Source organism: Mus musculus, chromosome 11, assembly GCF_000001635.26.
Source record: "Mus musculus strain C57BL/6J chromosome 11, GRCm38.p6 C57BL/6J".
Classification (NCBI taxonomy): domain Eukaryota; kingdom Metazoa; phylum Chordata; class Mammalia; order Rodentia; family Muridae; genus Mus; species Mus musculus.
Window position 1 is genome coordinate 102,887,075 of NC_000077.6, and position 17,823 is coordinate 102,904,897.

The 17,823-nt window shown below is 50.7% G+C and overlaps 1 protein-coding gene and 2 long non-coding RNA genes across 6 annotated transcripts; 1 reads left to right on the plus strand and 2 right to left on the minus strand.

Annotated features, from left to right (window-relative positions):
- Nucleotides 1–261: 261 nt before the first annotated feature.
- On the minus strand, nt 262–10,126 carry Gfap (glial fibrillary acidic protein). Of its 4 annotated transcripts, XM_030245571.1 has the most exons (10): nt 9,592–10,099; nt 8,676–8,736; nt 8,399–8,494; nt 7,304–7,465; nt 6,387–6,512; nt 5,961–6,181; nt 4,837–4,880; nt 4,333–4,446; nt 2,361–2,452; nt 262–1,647 (listed from the first exon to the last, which is right to left on the minus strand). In XM_030245571.1, the coding sequence occupies exons 1-10, from the start codon at nt 10,041–10,043 to the stop codon at nt 1,603–1,605; spliced, it is 1,413 nt and encodes a 470-aa protein (XP_030101431.1). In that variant the 5' UTR covers nt 10,044–10,099; the 3' UTR covers nt 262–1,602. The 4 variants fall into 4 exon arrangements, 3 of the variants coding, with proteins under 3 accessions (XP_030101431.1, NP_034407.2, NP_001124492.1); NM_010277.3 differs by lacking the exon at nt 4,333–4,446 and having other exon boundaries at nt 2,361–2,446; nt 9,592–10,126; XR_388347.4 differs by lacking the exons at nt 262–1,647; nt 2,361–2,452 and adding an exon at nt 3,084–3,742 and having other exon boundaries at nt 3,956–4,446; nt 9,592–10,100.
- A 144-nt stretch (nt 10,127–10,270) lies between these two features.
- On the plus strand, nt 10,271–17,402 carry Gm34560. The gene is made up of 3 exons (XR_880232.3): nt 10,271–11,646; nt 16,039–16,294; nt 17,087–17,402. It is a non-coding gene; the product is annotated as a predicted gene, 34560 (long non-coding RNA).
- On the minus strand, nt 12,963–15,027 carry Gm39395. Its single transcript, XR_880234.3, has 2 exons — nt 13,693–15,027; nt 12,963–13,012 (listed from the first exon to the last, which is right to left on the minus strand). It is a non-coding gene; the product is annotated as a predicted gene, 39395 (long non-coding RNA).
- Nucleotides 17,403–17,823: the final 421 nt, after the last annotated feature.

Sequence of the window (17,823 nt, forward strand, 5' to 3'; positions counted from 1 at the left end):
GAGCACAGGGCAGGTACGAAGATGGAGGTGAGGGACCAGAACGGGTAAGGAAAGTGGAGATGGAGCACAGGAATTTCTTGAATGATGGCACCCAGGCTGGGGGATTGGGGCTGAGAAGAGGAGGTGGAGTAAAGACCAGGGGACCTGGTCTCTGAGTAAGGTGGATTTGACAGGCAGCTGCTGCTGCAGAGGGTTTGATAATGAGCAAGTTGGGTCTTGCCTGTCTTCACCCCACCTCCTGAACAAATCAGAGCCACTCTGTGGAAGTCTATGGCACATGTCTTTATTTCTGCCCAGTGAGTAAAGGTGACAGTACTGCTCTGGAGGTTAGCGGAGGTGGAAAGGAGGGGTGGGGTGGGGGGGCGATGTCCTGGAAAGAGGGAGGGACCTTGGAAGGGAGGGAAGGACAACTGAGCGGACACTGTCTGCTCAATGTCTTCCCTACCTGCCCACCAATCAGCCTCAGAGAAGGTGCTCTAATATGAAGGCACTAGCCACCAGGCTGCTTGAACACAACACGTTTCAGTTCCTCAAACTCTCAAATAGGATGATACCTAAATAGGTGACATTACGTATATGCATAAGACAGGGAATGGTCCCTTAGCTTGGAGAGCAACAGCTAGTCATTGTGGGGATGGAGAACCTTGGAAGGATGGTTGTGGATTCTTCAGGGCTGAGAGCAGTCACAGGGTAAGATGACTGAGCGGATGGGGACTGTGCAGCCAGGAATAGACCTTCACAACTGAGACACATCTGTACCCTGCCCAGTGGACGGAAGTCCCTCTCTCCTGTTTCAGTGTCTTCCAGAGAACGGGTTATTTCCTTGATTCATAGGATTCAGAGCCAAGTGTAACAGATTGCCTGTAACTTTCAACTCCAGTGTCCAAATGATCTCTACCAGTGCCTCTGCCATTGGCACCCCTGCAGCCTAAGCAGAGACCCTTCCTGGGCTCCACCTCTCTGCATCCACACTTAGGGGCCAGGGAGCCCTCCTCTCCGCCGTCCAGTACACCTTCCCTCTCCACTTATGCCATAGATCCTGCCAAGTGCTGAGAACCAAGTTTCCACATGCCTGTGGGCAGTCAACCTGCATAGCTGCTCAGTGGGGCTGACACACTGGAGTCATCACCCTGGAGGGCCCTTCAGGACTGCCTTAGTGGCCATTCGGGATGCATAGGTCTCTGGCTAGAGAGACTTTGCCTCAGGGACTTTCCCTTTCTGTCTGAATTGTTGTCTAGCTCCAGCAGCCTGTGGAAACTTCCAGCTCTGGCAACGGTTTCCATAACAACAAGGATGAAGGAAGTGATTTGTTAAATCTCTCTACTCTGCTCATCTTTCCTCTTCCCTTCCAATTCTAACCCAGCTGGGGTTCCCTCCCCTCCTGACTGCGCCTTTGGGGTGAGTATCCTGTTAGTTGAAGGTGAAGGGTATATGCCATCTATGAAGCTTAGCACTGATTGAGCCTTGGGCAGCACACAGGCAGAAAACCAGAAGGAAGGGAAGTGCTGGTGTGGGTGGGAACTGAGCCTGGCAAACAGGACTATTTGAGGATAAGCTTTGGGCCCTCACACTGCATGGCAAGGGCCACCAGGTGGGCACACCTCACATCACCACGTCCTTGTGCTCCTGCTTCGAGTCCTTAATGACCTGCAGGGACAGGGAGGGTGCACGGGGCAGGATTAGGGGCTCAAATAATCCCAGACCCAGTTTGCTAGGCTGTGCCTGCTGATGCAAGCCCCTGACTGCCCTGGATCTGTTTTCCCTGGGCTGTCACTGTGATTGCCTCACTCTGTAGTCAAATTGGGGTATGAAATGCCACTTGCAGGGCTGGAGAGATGGCTCAGCGGTTAAGAGCACCGGCTGTTCTTCCAGAGGTCCTGAGTTCAATTCCCAGCAACCACATGGTGGCTCACAACCATCTATGAGGGGATCTGATGCCCTCTTCTGGCCTGCGGATATATATGCAGCAGAGCACTCACATTAAATAATAATAATAATAATAATAATAATAATAATAATAATATAAAAGCCACTTGTAGACGTTTTAGTACCATGCCTGACACTATGGCATAAGAGTAACCATTGTTGCTAACACTCCAACAAATGGAGAAGGCCATTCTATGTCTATCTATGCAAAGTTCTTTTGACTAAAATTTCAAAGCATTTACTCCCCCACCCACTCCTTCTTTCCCAACTGTCCCAGTTAGAGCTGGTGGCCTCAGTACACAGGTTGCCCTTAGCACACCACCAGTGAAAGACCTGGGAAAAGAGCTCTCCTAGTAGCTAATAAAGGAGCTAGTTCCAGGCTTTCTTCAGTATAACCTCAAGAGCTCCCTGGAGCGACCAGAATCTTTCCTCACCTCACCATCCCGCATCTCCACAGTCTTTACCACGATGTTCCTCTTGAGGTGGCCTTCTGACACGGATTTGGTGTCCAGGCTGGTTTCTGCAGGTAGGAGGAGAGGAGGCCTCCGTGGGCTCTTGGGATACTAGACATCCTGTCCTGCACCCGACTTTCCCATCACGCACCCAGGATCATGAATATGGGGCTAGCTAGCTAGGCAGGGAAAAGGATGGCTTTTCTGAAGTGGCTGGAGGCTCCCATCTGTGCCAGGCACATCCAGCTGCTGTCCTGTAGCCTGCTCCACCTTCTGTCCTGGCACCTGGCTGACTGATTATCAAGGGCTGCACCATGGAAGGAGCCTCAGTTTCCTCTCTTGCAAAATGGGATCACAGTGTCTACTTCCCTGTGTCGTGATGAGGCTGCACCTAACTAATGTGTGGTATACCATGTGGCACAGATTAGTGACTGATACACACGGGACCCTTCCACATTCCTATTTCCCTCTGTCACTTATCTGGACTCTAGTGACCCTTGACTGCCTAGCGCTTGGCACGATTAGCTTTCCCTGGTCAGCATGATTAACTTTCTAATGCTCAATTACACCCTGTAATATGCATGGCCAATATTCCTAAATGAAAATCTCCCCTGTATCCAAGAATCATTTAAGGGCCACATACCAGTAAAACGTAATCTGGTCCACCCCCCGCTTAGAGAGAAAAATATAACATGTCACACTCACTAATATTTAAAATGAAGAGCAGGGAGCATAAAGCTTTATTCACTACAAGAGCAGCCGTCCAGAGGGAACTAACTAACCCTCTGGGCTGAATCAGCACTGAAGTGAAGCAATAGAACTCTGGGGACACATGAATCAAACACAGAGCCTGCCCACAGGCACTGCAAGACCCAAGGGGACCACCTAGCGACAGAAACTGGTGAGCCGGAGGCATTTGCTCAGAGGGTTCAGAGTATCTCCTTGGAGCTCCCAGGGACTTGCTGCCTTTAACATTGGCTAGCTCTGTTAATACAACCTAACCTTTAGCATAGGCTAGCTCTATTAGTACAACCTAACCTTTAGCATAGGCTAGCTCTATTAGTACAACCTAACCTTTAGCATAGGCTAGCTCTGTTAATATAACCTAATCTTTAGCATAGGCTCGCTCTGTTAGTACAACCTAACCTTTAGCATAAGACTAGCTCTATTAGTAAAACCTAACCTTTAACATAGGCCAGCTCTGTTAGTACAACCTAACCTTTAGCATAGGCTAGCTCTATTAGTACAACCTAACCTTTAACATAGGCCAGCTCTGTTAGTACAACCTAACCTTTAGCATAGGTTAGCTCTGTTAATACAACCTAACCTTTAGCATAAGACTAGCTCTATTAGTACAACCTAACCTTTAACATAGGCCAGCTCTGTTAGTACAACCAAACCTTTAGCATAGGCTAGCTATGTTAGTACAACCTAACTTTAGCATAAGCTAGCTCTGTTAGTACAACCTAACTTAACATGACTAGCTCTGTTAGTACAACCTAACCTTTAGCATAGGCTAGCTCTGTTAATACAACCTAACCTTTAGCATAAGACTAGCTCTATTAGTACAACCTAACCTTTAGCATAGGCTAGCTCTGTTAGTACAACCTAACCTTTAGCATAGGCTAGCTCTATCGGTATAACCTAATTACACAGAGCCAGGACCTAGGGTGGGCCTGGAAGCTTCTAGACAAAGGACATGGTTCAGTCCCTTAGAGGAGGCCTGGGAGGAAGAAGACAAGCTGGAAAGGTGTGGCTGAAATGCGCGCATCTATCTAAGGGAGAGCTGGAGCACGCCTCTATCTAAGGGAGAGCTGGAGCACGCCTCTATCTAAGGGAGAGCTGGAGCACGCCTCTATCTAAGGGAGAGCTGGAGCACGCCTCTATCTAAGGGAGAGCTGGAGCACGCCTCTATCTAAGGGAGAGCTGGAGCACGCATCTATCTAAGGGAGAGCTGGCAGGGCTCCATTTTCAATCTGGTGAGCCTGTATTGGGACAACTTGTATTGTGAGCCTTTTGAGAGGTCTTGTGACTTTTTGGCCTTCCCCTTCTTTGGTGCTTTTGCCCCCTGTAGACACAAGCAGTTGAGAGAGAGAGAAAGAGAGAGAGAGAGAGAGAGAGAGAGAGAGAGAGAGAGAGAGAGAGAGAAAAGAAGAACAAGAACACAAAACACTCAGAAGGGCAGAGCTTGGTCATAGCCTGCAGACCTGGCATCAGTTGAGACCTTGTCAGGTTCTGCATGGGTACAGCTAGGGGACAGGGACACAGGGCAGAGCAAGATGGGGACCAGATGCATGCCCTAGGATCCTGTGCTCTGTCTAGGATCTCCGTGGAGGGTCACGAAGGCTCTCAAGGAGAACTTGAATCTCTTTCCCACCCCCAGTCCACAAGAGCAGTCCACAGGCATTTGGGGGGGAGAGATTCAATACCCTTTCCCACAAGGCCCCACTATACTGACCTCGGATCTGGAGGTTGGAGAAAGTCTGTACAGGAATGGTGATGCTGAAAGAGGAGGGATAGGGATGATGAGGACCCCCTAGGACATCCCCAGGCCAGGGCTGGGCCAGGGCCAGCATGGAAACCTCAAGATCCTGTGCGAGGCTAGACACACAGCCAGACACAGACACACACACAAATACACACAGACACAGACACACAGACATACACACACACACACACACACACACACACACACTTTCTCTCTTCTTCTTCTTCTTCTTCTTCTTCTTCTCTCTCTCTCTCTCTCTCTCTCTCTCTCTCTCTCTCTCTCGTGTCCTTTTCTTTCTTTCCTTTCTCTCCTCTCTTTCTCTTCCACCAACTCTTGTCTCTCTATGCAGCCTTGGCTGGTCTAGAATTCAATATATATCCCAGGATAGCCTCAAACTCATAAAGATCTGCCTGTCTCTTCCTCTCAAGTGCTGAGACTAAAGCTTGCACCATAATAACTGATACATATAAACTCATACACGTATACATCATTACATGTACATAATTATTGCATACACATCATTATATATACACCATTACATATACACATACACATACATTATACATATACAATGACAGGTGTGGGTGTTGAATCCTATGGAACTGGAGTGTTACTACAGGCCAGTGCAAGCCATAATATAGATGTTGGAACCTAACCCCTAACAACTGAGTTATCTCTCCAGCATCCACCACCTAACTTTCAACCCAGCAGCCAGCACTCTCCAGGAGCTGGAAAAGTCTGCAGGTCTATGTTATTTGCCCCCACAGAATACCTCCAGGAAGGAGAGTGGAGGCTTTGGAGATGGGAGAAATTAAAAAAAAAATAGTCACAATAACTTCAAAAAGACAGAACAAGCCCTTCAGACCATGGGAAATTCCATTTTTGTTGGCCAGGCTTGTGGTGAGCCGCTTAGTCTGGGGAATAACTCAAGGCCTTAGTCCTGGGAATTAACAGTGTTTGGATCCATCTATTCTTCAGACATTTCTTGAGTATCTATTGTTCGTAGGCTGAATAATTCGGGAGGGAAGGGATGGATACAAGGCTAACTCCTGAGTACAAAGACAGGAGGAACTCTGGGGCTGAGGTGAGCTCACCGGTTTTCTTCGCCCTCCAGCAATTTCCTGTAGGTGGCGATCTCGATGTCCAGGGCTAGCTTAACGTTGAGTAGATCCTGGTACTCCTGCAGGTGGCGGGCCATCTCCTCCTTGAGGCTTTGGCCCTCCTCCTCCAGCCGAGCAAGTGCCTCCTGGTAACTGGCCGACTCCCGCGCATGGCGCTCTTCCTGTTCGCGCATTTGCCGCTCTAGGGACTCGTTCTGCGGGATGGAACGGACAGATCGCTTGGCCGGAAGATTCGAGAAGCTTCGAGGCCCGGACCCCTGATCCCCGATCTTGCCGCCAACTTTTCAGATCCCGTCTGTCTTAGCCTATGCCACCCGACTCCCTCCATTCCCGTCCCCTTCCAGGTACTTCTTGGGTGGCAGCTGCCCCATCCAACCAGTGGTTCCTGTCGGTGCTCACCGTGCCGCGCAGGGACTCCAGATCGCAGGTCAAGGCCTGCAGTTGGCGGCGATAGTCGTTAGCTTCGTGCTTGGCTTGGCGGAGCAGCTCTGCGTTGCGGGACGCAGCGTCTGTGAGGTCTGCAAACTAAACCGAGAGAGGACCTGAAGTTGAGGGAAGGTGGACCAGAGCCTCCCAGTGGCGCAGGGCACAGACCAGGGAGCTGCCTGGGCTGGGAGATAGATATACACGATCTCTGGAAAACCGACCTCAGTCAGCGCTCTCTCGGCAGAAGCAACGGTAGGCCAAGGACTTCTCAGGCCTTCATCCTGCCCAGACTGTCACTGCATGTGAGGCTCAGCAACTCAACACTGGGTTTCGTGCCCTGGGCCAGCAGCATCCCTGGTCTCTGTCTGCGCTTTTCTGTCTCAGACCTCCTCATAGCACCTATTCTTCACCTGAGATGCCCTTCCTTCTTCTCCTGAGTCTCTAGGCTGCTTGTCTAGCACAAGTCCCACCCCCTCATCTTCCCTGCCTCCTACAGTCCGAACAAACTCTGTCCACCTCTGGACCAAAGTACCTGGTACACAATAGATGTTCAGTAACATAGGACATAGACTGGCAGAGGCATCAAAAAGGCAGACTCTCTAATGAGATGGGTTAGGATAGGAAACGTTATCCCTTTATCCCTTAGAAGCTGTGTGACACTGAGCAAGCTAGTGAACCTATTAGCTATTATTGACTATTATTGCTATTACAGGTAATAGCAATAACAACGAGTAGTTTGGGAAGTAGTAATGCCTACATGGTCCTAGGCAAGTCTTCTCTCTCTGGGCAAGACTGGTCATCTAGATAGGTTATTTTCCAAGGTTCCTTCCCTTATTCTCCAGTATATAGCAGGAAGGCTTCCTGGAAGAGGCAAACTGGCCCACAGGTACCTTAGACCGATACCACTCCTCTGTCTCTTGCATGTTACTGGTGGCCACTGCCTCGTATTGAGTGCGAATCTCTCTCAGGGCCGCTGTGAGGTCTGGCTTGGCCACATCCATCTCCACGTGGACCTGCTGTTGGGCCAGCTGCTCCCGGAGTTCTCGAACTTCCTAATAAGGTAAAAAAGGGGTACTGAGGCTCAAGCCTCAGGCCTAGACTCCAGCTCGGTTCTCGAAGACTCACACTTCTGTCTGCTAGACACGGCAATGGCTTGTGGAAACGAGGCTGCTGTTACTGGAGGAAGTGCATGGCCTAGACTCATGGGCTTATATACCAGACTCAGTGCAGACACCTTTAGTGGGAGGCTAGAGCAGGCAGATCTCTATGGTTTTGAGGCCAGCCTGGTCTATATAGAATGTTCCAAGCCGGCCAAGGCTTCACAGTGGAACCTTGTCAAAAAGTAAAAATAAAACCCTCAATGGGCATGGAATGAGAGTTTGAGGGTATTTCCCCAGGACTGGATAGTCAGGAACCAGCCATGCCTATGACTCACAGCCAGGCTCTGAGGTCAGAAGGATGTGTGTGTGTGTGTGTGAGAGAGAGAGAGAGAGACACACACACACAAGCCTATATGAGGCTCTCCTGTAGACCAGGCTGGTCTCAGTTTTTCTGTGTAGCCGAAATTGGCTTTGAACAGTTCGAACATTCTGCTTCTACCTCTCACAGGCTGAGATGTGTACTGCCGTGACAGGCCCTCAGAGGGGTTTTTGGCTGTGTGACTTTGCGGTGTGTTTCAACTTCTCTGGACTTCAATGTCCCCACCATTGTGAAAGGAGGTAGTAATAAGGGCGAATGAGCTGATGTGAAGGAGACGCTAAAGACCTGGTGCTGTGCTTCTCAGAACATGGCGGTGGAGGGGCTGCGAACATTTTCAGGGCTAGTAAATATGGGACACATCTCCCTTAGTCTCTGTGTCTTTACTCTTTCTCTTGTTTCTTTTTCCTCCTGACAGTTGGTTCCTCTATCCTCCTCTCTGAGCATCTCTGTCTCTGTCTGTCACTTGCAGTGTCTTGGAAGGCCTCCCTCCTCCTCCCTGGCCTCACCTCCTCATAGATCTTCCTTAAGAACTGGATCTCCTCCTCCAGCGATTCAACCTTTCTCTCCAAATCCACACGAGCCAGGGTGGCTTCATCTGCCTCCTGGAGTGGGGAGAGAGTCCCTTTGACCCCAGAGTCCTCCCTACTAAAATTTCCCCCTTAGTCTCCCCCCTCCTTGTGGGAATCTTGGCAGCACCGACTGCTGTGGAGGGCTAAGTTCAGGGGCTGTGTTTGGTGGGCTGCCCTCAGCCTTCCCCCCACCCATCCCGCTCATCTCTCTGACCTGTCTATACGCAGCCAGGTTGTTCTCTGCCTCCAGCCTCAGGTTGGTTTCATCTTGGAGCCTGGGAGAGGGGACACAGTATGGGCTTTAGGTTTTCCTGAGAACTCTTGGGTCCCTGTCCTAACCTCCAGAGGGAGGGGACGGTCACAAACCGATCCCACAGGACCGGTAAAGTGGCAGAAGTAAGCAACGGAGGGTTCCTACACAGAGGCCTCGGCTGAGAGAGTGAACAGATAAGGGCTGCCGCCTTAGCTCATTACTGAGGTGTCTTATCTGGGTTGGTGCACCTGCTCTTGCTCCCACAGGCGCATCCTCCACCGTGTGCTCACTGTCACTGACACCAGTGCCCCTCCTGCACCAGAGGGACACATGAATGCCCACCACCCAGCAAAGCACCATGCCCTGGAGTGTGACCCTTGGTTCCGATCTTTTAGGACAGATTGTTTCCTGACCTCTACAGCTACCCCACTCAAAATGGCTTAAGCAGGGTCAAAAGCAGGTGATAGGCCATCCATCATCTGGGCCCTGCACCCAGGCCTGGCCGCTCTTTCTTGCATTTCCTATATTTCAGAGCCTCCTTGTGGATACAAACCTCTCTGGCCACTCATAATGCCAAGTGAATGAAGAAAGAAAGCACCTGCTGGCTCATACCCTGGCTACCCCCCAGCCCCCAGCCTCCCTCAGCATGGAGGTGCCCAGAGTGCCCAGCTCCCTTTGAGAATCAGATCCCCGAAGTTTTTAGTCTCTTCCTGGCTATTCCGATCATATTAGGGAACAAAGATAGCTCTCCCAGACATGGGGAAATGCAGGAGCTGAGAGGCTCCCCTGGGGGAGGCAGTGCCCTTTCTTCCAGGCAGGCAGCCCTTGTACTTCAGTCTCTCTGCTCACTAGCCATTTCCCCTATCCCCCTTCTCACTTCTGCCTCAGGGTGCCGAGGTCCTGTGCAAAGTTGTCCCTCTCCACCTCCAGCCGGGCACTGTTGGCCGTAAGCTGGTCCAGCCGCAGCCGCAGCTCCCGAAGCTCCGCCTGGTAGACATCAGCCAGTTTGGTGGGCTCCTTGGCTCGAAGCTGGTTCAGTTCAGCTGCCAGCGCCTTGTTTTGCTGTTCCAGGAAGCGGACCTTCTCGATGTAGCTAGCAAAGCGGTCATTGAGCTCCATCATCTCTGCACGCTCGCTCGCCCGTGTCTCCTTGAAGCCAGCATTGAGCGCCCCGGCCAGGGAGAAGTCCACCCTGGCAGGGAGTGGAGGAGTCATTCGAGACAAGGAGAAGCGTGGCATGGTACCCAGTTGTCGACTAGGACCGAGGCCCCTGACCACCGTCTCGGAGGCATAGGAGCGGCGCGCAGAGGTGATGCGTCTCCGCTCCATCCTGCCCTGCCTCTGCTGGCTCCTGGGATGTCAGGGCCTTTATGGAGGAACGGGTTGGACTAAATCTGCCCCTGACTTCCTGGAAGCACCCCCATTGAATAGCCTGAGGGGGTGGAGCTGGGCCCCAGCCCAGCTAGGGGGAGAACTCCTCTCACCCCACTGAGGTCACTGTACCCAGAGTCAAGGCTTTCTTGGGAACACCAGCCTGGCTTCGCCATTGATCAAGGAACCCCCTTTCTGGTAAATGGGTCAAGAGAGGGCCGAGGGAACAGCTTAGTCCATAAATTGCTTGCCTGTCAAGCATGAAGACCCACCCAAGTTCTAGCTGCAGAATGAATACAAAAGGCCTGGGTTGACAGTGCATACTTGTAAACTCCAGTGCTGGGCAGTGAAAATCAGCAGACTTCCTGGCTCTCACTAATTGGCGAGTTCCAGATCCAGAGAGAAATGCTCTCTCAGAAAACCAAGGCAACAGTGCCTGAGGTTGACCTCTGGTCTCAACACATGTATGTGCACACACATGAACATTTGTGTGATAAGTGTGCACGAGCGCACACACAGAGACAGAGACAGAGAGTGCACAGCTCGGTGGGGTAATCAGCTTCCAGTTCTTAGAGCCTGTAAGCCAGGACCACCCCAACTCTGTCCTTCTCTGGGGGCCTGTGAGATGCTAGGAACTTGAAGAACCTATTCCCTTCCTCCGGGATCAACCTATATTACAGTTTCCTGTGACCCCCATTCTCAACAGAGTCCTCTCCCCTGAATCTCTCCAACTCTATCTTCTCATTCCTGGAGTTCAGGAGTGGAGGGCTAAGGTTGGAGCCCTCTCTGTGACTCCAGGGTCAACTTGAGCCTCTGGCTGTGTGTTTAGAGTGCACGGCAGAAGGTATGCACGCAGATCCTAATAGGGTAAGACAGCAGGCTTCATTCCTGAGCCCCTCTGTGGCCTCTTATCCAGCCTAGTGGGCCATTTCTCCCTGATCCAGCTTCTCGTTGCCCCCCACCCCCCACCCCGAGCCTGGCCCCTGGCAGCCCCTGACAGAGTAGTTTTGAATGAGTTGGCTGTGCATGCTGGAGTCTTTCTTTCTGTAACACCCCGTCTTCCTGGGTACCCCTCATTCTCTCAGGAGATTTACCCCCTTTAAATTCCTACACACCAGGCCTCTGAGGGATATGTAGGTCCGGGAAACCAAACCCCACCCTCACCAATGGCGGGGAGGAGGCTGTTGCTGCTTGAGACTTCAGGCCCATCTATCTCTTCCACTCAGGTCCCTCTCCCAGGCGCCTTAGCCATCTGTGTCCTTGGGCTTCTGGAACACAGACAGCTCTGCTCCCCCCAACCCCTGCCTTCCTCTGCCCATGCTTGGGCTTCTGGTGTCTACTCCAGGGTACTCGCTGAATAGAGCCTTGTTCTCTGCCGCCAGTGAGGCATATGGCAAGGGCAGCCCCGTGGGCTGCTTTTATCCCAGGATGCCAGGATGTCAGCCCCGGGTGCAGTACAAGCTCCCAGCTCAATAGACTTCTCGGAAAGCATCGAAGGAGGCCTGGAGCACAGCGGGAAGCAGGCTGCGTGCCCACCCCTGACCATTATGTCTATGCCAAGGTGAGTCACTCGTGGGCACAAAAGGAGGTCCTGGGGGCTGACCAGCTCAGCACTGCCAGGTCTTCAGCTTACAGACAAGGCCTGGCTGCTTGCCCCCTCCCAGCGCTCAAGCCAGTTAAGACCCCTGAGTTCCTGTCATAGCAACAGCCTATACTCCATACCAGCGACATGGTATTTGTTTGAGCTTACAGTGGGCTGCTTGCTGAGGTTCTCCTAATGAGTCCCACCATAGGGAAGGGAAGAGCCCCTTAGGCTCCAGCCACATCTTCCCCAATCCTGAATAATGGCATAGTGAGGGAGATCTTGAGAGAGGTTGCCAGTGACCTTTAGACTGGACCTCATCATGTCCCCCTGTAGTTCATATGTGGATCAAGCAGGTATGGAATTCACAGAAAGCCAACTACCCTTTGGGGATTAAAGATTTGTGAGACCACCTTCTGCCTCTGGTGACTTTTCATACTTCTATAAGTTGGGAAGGTAAAGAGTAGGGGACTTTAAAGGAAGAGCCTTACTAGAGATTAGCCTTTAACTCAGGACACATCTCACAGAATAGGAGTGGCCCATCTTTCCAGGTATAAACAGAGTGGTTCTGAAGGAAAAAGATATGACGAGGGTAGGAAAGGTTTGTCAGCAACGCTGGAGAATCCCTCCTGTGTTAGTCAGGGTTCTCTAGTCACAGAATTTATGGAACGCCTCTATAGATTAAGGGACTTTATTGTGATGATGTACAGTCTGTAGTCCAACTAACCCAACAATGAGCAGCTGTGGATGGGAAGACCAAGGATCTAGTAGTTGCTCAGTCCCACCCACGAGGCTAGTTGTTTCAGCTGGTCTTCTGTAGAAGTAGGTTCCAACAGATGTGCTGGCACACCTGGATCTAGGACTTGCTTCGTCCCAGGCTGACCTTGAACTCAGAGATCTCCTTGCCGAGTCTTCTGGGATTAAAGGCATGTACTACCTTGCTTGGGTCTAAGCTTTTCATGGCCACTATGCCTCAAGATCTCCATGCCAAGATCCGGGTCAGAAACTGTGTCTTCCAGCCTTAAGCTCTGGATCACAGGTGTGCTCTCCAATTCTGGATTGTAGTTCATTCCAGACATAGTCAAATTGACAATCAGGAATAGCCACCACACCTCCTGTGTATGTAAGTTTGTTTCATTACCAGCCAAGGAGTTCTCCAGCGACTGTCCTACAAGCCCCTCCCTGGGATCCTGATGTAGGCCCAAGTCTCGTTTTAACCCCACTAGTCTTTCAGATCTTTGCTATGCTCTTTCAAAGGGTCTTTGTGCATAGAGACAAAAGAAAGACATTTCTGGTTGCAGTTGATGTACAAACTTTCATTATTAGTATTTTTATTACCCATTCACTGTAGAGAAACCAGAAAACACATATAAGCAATATAAATATTTAATTAGCCATACTTTTGCCACATGGAGATAAACATGGCCAGATTTTTCTATACAAATAAATACATTTTTTTCAAAACAAGCCCAGACTGCACCAATTATTTTGTAATTTGCTTTTCTTTCAACAATATGTTGTGAACATCTTTCTAAATCAATAAACATTTACCTCTATCATCGTTTTAACAGCTGTATTGCTTTCCACTCTCTGCTTTCATTTAACTAAGCTTACTGTTGCACAGCCAACAATTGTAAGCCTCTAACCAAGTCCCTAGCCCACGGCTCGCCATACCCATGTGTATCTGCCCCAGACAGGGACTTGGTAGGAAAACAGGCAGGCCTTCTGCCCTCCCCGTCACGGCTGGCGTTCCCATCCTCCTAGCCAGGCTCATGCCTCATCCTCTGGCTTCCCATTTTTCAACTTTCCCAAGCAGAACTCTCCAACACCAAAGCCTCAGGCCAAACTCCAGCAGACTTTTAGACTCCATGGCAGGGTGCTGTCAACCAAGGAGACAGATGCTTGGATACCTCACTACCGAGCCCACAGCCAAGCTGAGCTCAGCTTCAAGCCAGAGTGGGGATAAGATGGCCTCCTTGTGTCCCTCTTCGTGTACTAGAGTCTGAAAGATGATCGTTCACCTACCAGGCAAAGGGTCAACGCCTCCTGGGACAATCCCACTTCCGGTCTCAGCTCATAGGCACAGTTCCTGATGGTTCCCACAGACGCCAGTCCCACAAGTGGCCATGTAATTGGACTGTCACCTGTTGTACCTGCTTGTACACTCGCCCTGCCCAGTTTCAGTGCAGCGTGGTGGTGGGAATCAAGACTGGCTGAGGCTGAAGGAGGGGAATTGAGGTCTAGGGCCACTAGATGGCAGTGCTGAGCTGGTGGAAGAAACAGGGTTTCCTTCCTAGTGGTTTTTCCAAGGTATCCCTCGGCTGGTCATTCTGTTTTGTTTTTTGTTTTCCCTCAGCTGTGGCAGTGCCCTCTTGAGGAGAAAGCAACACTTTGGTTCTTTGGAGGCTGTGACGTTTTAGATGACACTATCTCTGATTCTCCATTTCCCTATCTGTGAAATGAGGACTCCAAGAACATAGTGAGGATTGTTAGTGAGAGAGACTCACAGCAGGCACCGATGACAAGCCACTGCGTCCATGCCAATAACGCCTCCTCCTATTTACCATATTTCAGTGTTTCTATGATGGGTTGGCCAGGAGGGGCAGGAACTTGAGTGAAGGCTGCCAAGTCCTACTGCCTCCTTGGGAGTATGTGAGACCCTTCCAAGGAAGACCACATGGGCGTGTGGCTACAACACTGGGTAAAGAGAGTGGGAGTCAATGCCATTTCCTCCTAGACCTCTGTTGGTGGCTTCAGGTCCTACAGGGGACTTAGGTGGGTTCTTGTTATTTCTTTGTTGTTACTGTTGGTTTGTGAGACAGACTTATATACCCCAGGCTGGCCTTAGACTTGCTATGCATGTAGTTAAGGATGACTGTGAACTTGTGATCCTCCTGCCTCCACCTCTTGGGTGCTGGGATTCCTTGTGTGCACCACCATGCCTGCTTTACTCGATGCTGGGGCTCAAACCTAAGGTAACGGCCGTGCCTGTTAGAAAGGACTGTCTACAACCACAGCCCAGCTCCACGTTTTCTTCAAACTGTGTGGAGTCTGAAGTAGATGTTGCTCCCCTCTAACCCACTTTCTTGCCCTCCTAGTCTCCCAGTGGGTAACTGTTCTCGCTTGCCTTCCCTAGACTTGAGGTTCTCAACTTCATAGGATTCCAGAAACTTTTGGTGTGTTAATAACTTTCATGCTTGGGTGCCCTGTGCAGTTCTGCCTGAGTCCTCCCGGGAAGATGAGCTGAGTCTTCCCCTACAGGTGGGGATTTCCTGATGCTAGTATCTTGTCATCCCCTTCAGATCAGGGTCTATTCCACCCAGATCAAGATGCCACAATAGGACTAGCTTCTTCTTTTTTTTTAAAAAAAAATTATCTATTATTATATCTATGTACACTGTAGCTACCTTCAGATGCACCAGAAAAGGGCATCAGATCTCATTACGGATGGTTGTGAGCCACAATGTAGTTGCTGGGATTTGAACTCAGGACCTTCAGAAGAGCAGTCGGTGCTCTTAACCACTGAGCCATCTCTCCAGCTTCTCACCCATGCAAGTATAAGGGCTGTCTCTGTCTTCACTTGGAGAGGACCTCCTGCCTCAGAGCAGGGACCATTCACTCTCCCACCTATAGCCTGTGCCCCAGACAGGTTCTGCTGACTAGAAATCAGCTTCCGTAGCTGCAGAATAATCCTAGACTGGACTCCAGAATCCTTTCTTCTTCCTCCTTGGGGCGCCGCCTCTTTCCCTTGGTGGTGTCATCAGCTCATTTACTTCCACGGGTCCTGGGGCCAGGCAGCTGTGGCAGGGTTAATAAGCTCAGGCCCTTTCTCTCTCGCCTTTCACAGCCCCAGCCAGACCCACTCCAGCTTGTCCTTTACCTCCTGGTCTCTTACCCTGAGATCTACTTTTTAATTGCTTTCCCAGTCTGCTTTGCGCCTTCTCCCCACATTGCCTCCCCCTGCCTTGGGTACCTCAGGGAGGGTGATGGGCAGGGACCAGATGTGGCCCTGATGGGAGAAAAGGGCTGATAACCACCATTTCCAGCCTAGCAGCCCTCCAAGTAGATAGGATGAACCAATGGATGGGGCTGTGCCTAGCAGAGGAGAGCCTTGAGGCTTAATTGAAAACTACTGCTCTACCAGAGGACCCAAGTTCAATTCCCAGCACCCTCGTGTCAGCTCACAACTATCTGTAATTCCTGTTCCAGGGGATCTGACATACTCACATAGACATACATACAGTCAAAACACCAACACACATGAAATAAAAACAAATAATCAGAAAACACAGTTCTCAGACTCCTCGGGGTAAATCTGGTCTCTTCCTCCCTCAACATTTATCCCCAGCTGTCCTGTATTCCTCTTCACAGAACTATGGCAAGCCAGCATGGCAGGACATGCCTTTGGCCAGAGGATCACTTTGAGTTCCAGGCCAGCTTGGTCTACATAATGAGTTCCAAGACAGACAGCACTCCATAGACAGATCCTGTCTCAAGGAAACAAGCAAGCAAGCACACAAATACAAAAAAAGTATGAAAGTCCAGACCACATGATTCTATCTGGTACCAGGAACCCTCAAGCAGAGGCCAGAGCCATGAGAGCATTGCAGGAAGACTCTGGAAACAGGTGAGTGGGACTCCAGGACAGAACTCATGAATTAACTGCCAAGGAGAGTCCCCAGGTTGGAAATCTGGGAAGCGGAAGGCTACATGCAGGAGAAACTCAGAAGGTAGATTTTGCTGTTTATTTCAGCACAGGGATAGATGCCAGCCCTTCTTCTACCACAGAGATCTTCATCTCTTGGTCAGAAGCCTGATTTAATGAACTGGGTAGAAATGTATACTCCCACGGCAGGTCCAGATTTGAGCCCCGGTGTGAGCAAGTGGGTGGCTATAGGGGATGTGTGGAGTGACAGAATTTCTAAACTCACAGGAGCAGGGCCGGGATGGTGCAGGGAGAGGTGGGTCTATGGTGGACAGGGAGGCATTGATTACCATGTCTTGTGGATGACTCTATGAAAGAACAATCCAATCTCAGAGTCTCACCGCTCATGCAAGTCAGACGGAAGCTGGATATCAGCTTGCCACCCTCCTGCAGTCCCAACTGCCTATGGCATGCAGGACACCACACGGCAAGCTCTCAGCCTGACCTCCTGTGATTGAGGGCAGGAGATGCGTATGCTTAGTCCCCATCAGCCCAGAGTCTTTGTACAATTTTATGGGTCCCCCGAGAGCACACTTTGTACCACGGAGCCACAAATGTTTGCCAAGTGAATGGCTAGCTGCTGAACATCCTTGTCAAGAGTGACCTCTCCCACTGTCAGGCTGCCCCCAGCCTGGGCAAACTCTGCCTCATGCAAGAAACTTATTGTACAGAATATGCCCTCCTAACCCTGGTTTCTGGTTGCCTTGCCCCAAGCCGACTGCCTCTGCACCCAAAGGGTGGTAGCGATGACCAGAAGGGGTAATGTATGTGAAGACCCCAGGAAATGGAGAAGTTATTCCATCGGAATCTAGCCATCACTCAGCAAGGCCTCCTGAAGGGAAAGCGCTGTGCCAAGCTGCCATGGGATACAGATGTGCATCTGTGATGGCTTCGAGGGAGCTGTGGTACACAGGGGAGCAAACTCATTAAGACTAATTGGAGAGGCGGGAACCCTGTGCCTGAGAGAGAGAAATGATGTCTGTTCACTTCAAAAAAGGAAGCCGTCCTGTTATGTAAAAATCAGAATGTGTGCTGGAGGTGGTCCATTTTGTCTCTTATCCATCTCGCTGGGGCAGCATGCGCTCTGGGATGCTGGCTGGGAGTGGCAGCAGAGATGCTTATCAACCTGCTTTTCCTCCCTGTCCCAACACAGGACAGAACTGAGCAGGAGGGGCCCAGGCAGGCAGAGGGTGACTGCTCCCCAGAACAGCAGGAACTCCTGAGGCTGGCAGCATTATTTACACACTACTCACACATGTGCTAAATACCCTTAAAATGTTGGTTTTCAGGAGCAAGTTCAACACAAGCTCCTGTAATTTTGTTTACACTATTAATTCACTCAGCCAACCATGTCTTCACGGGGAGAACAGAGATAACCATGTTGAATTGCTGTGCGAGCCAGTGAGTGGGAAGGAATGTGGAGGGAGGGGAGGCGCAGGCTGCATGGCCTC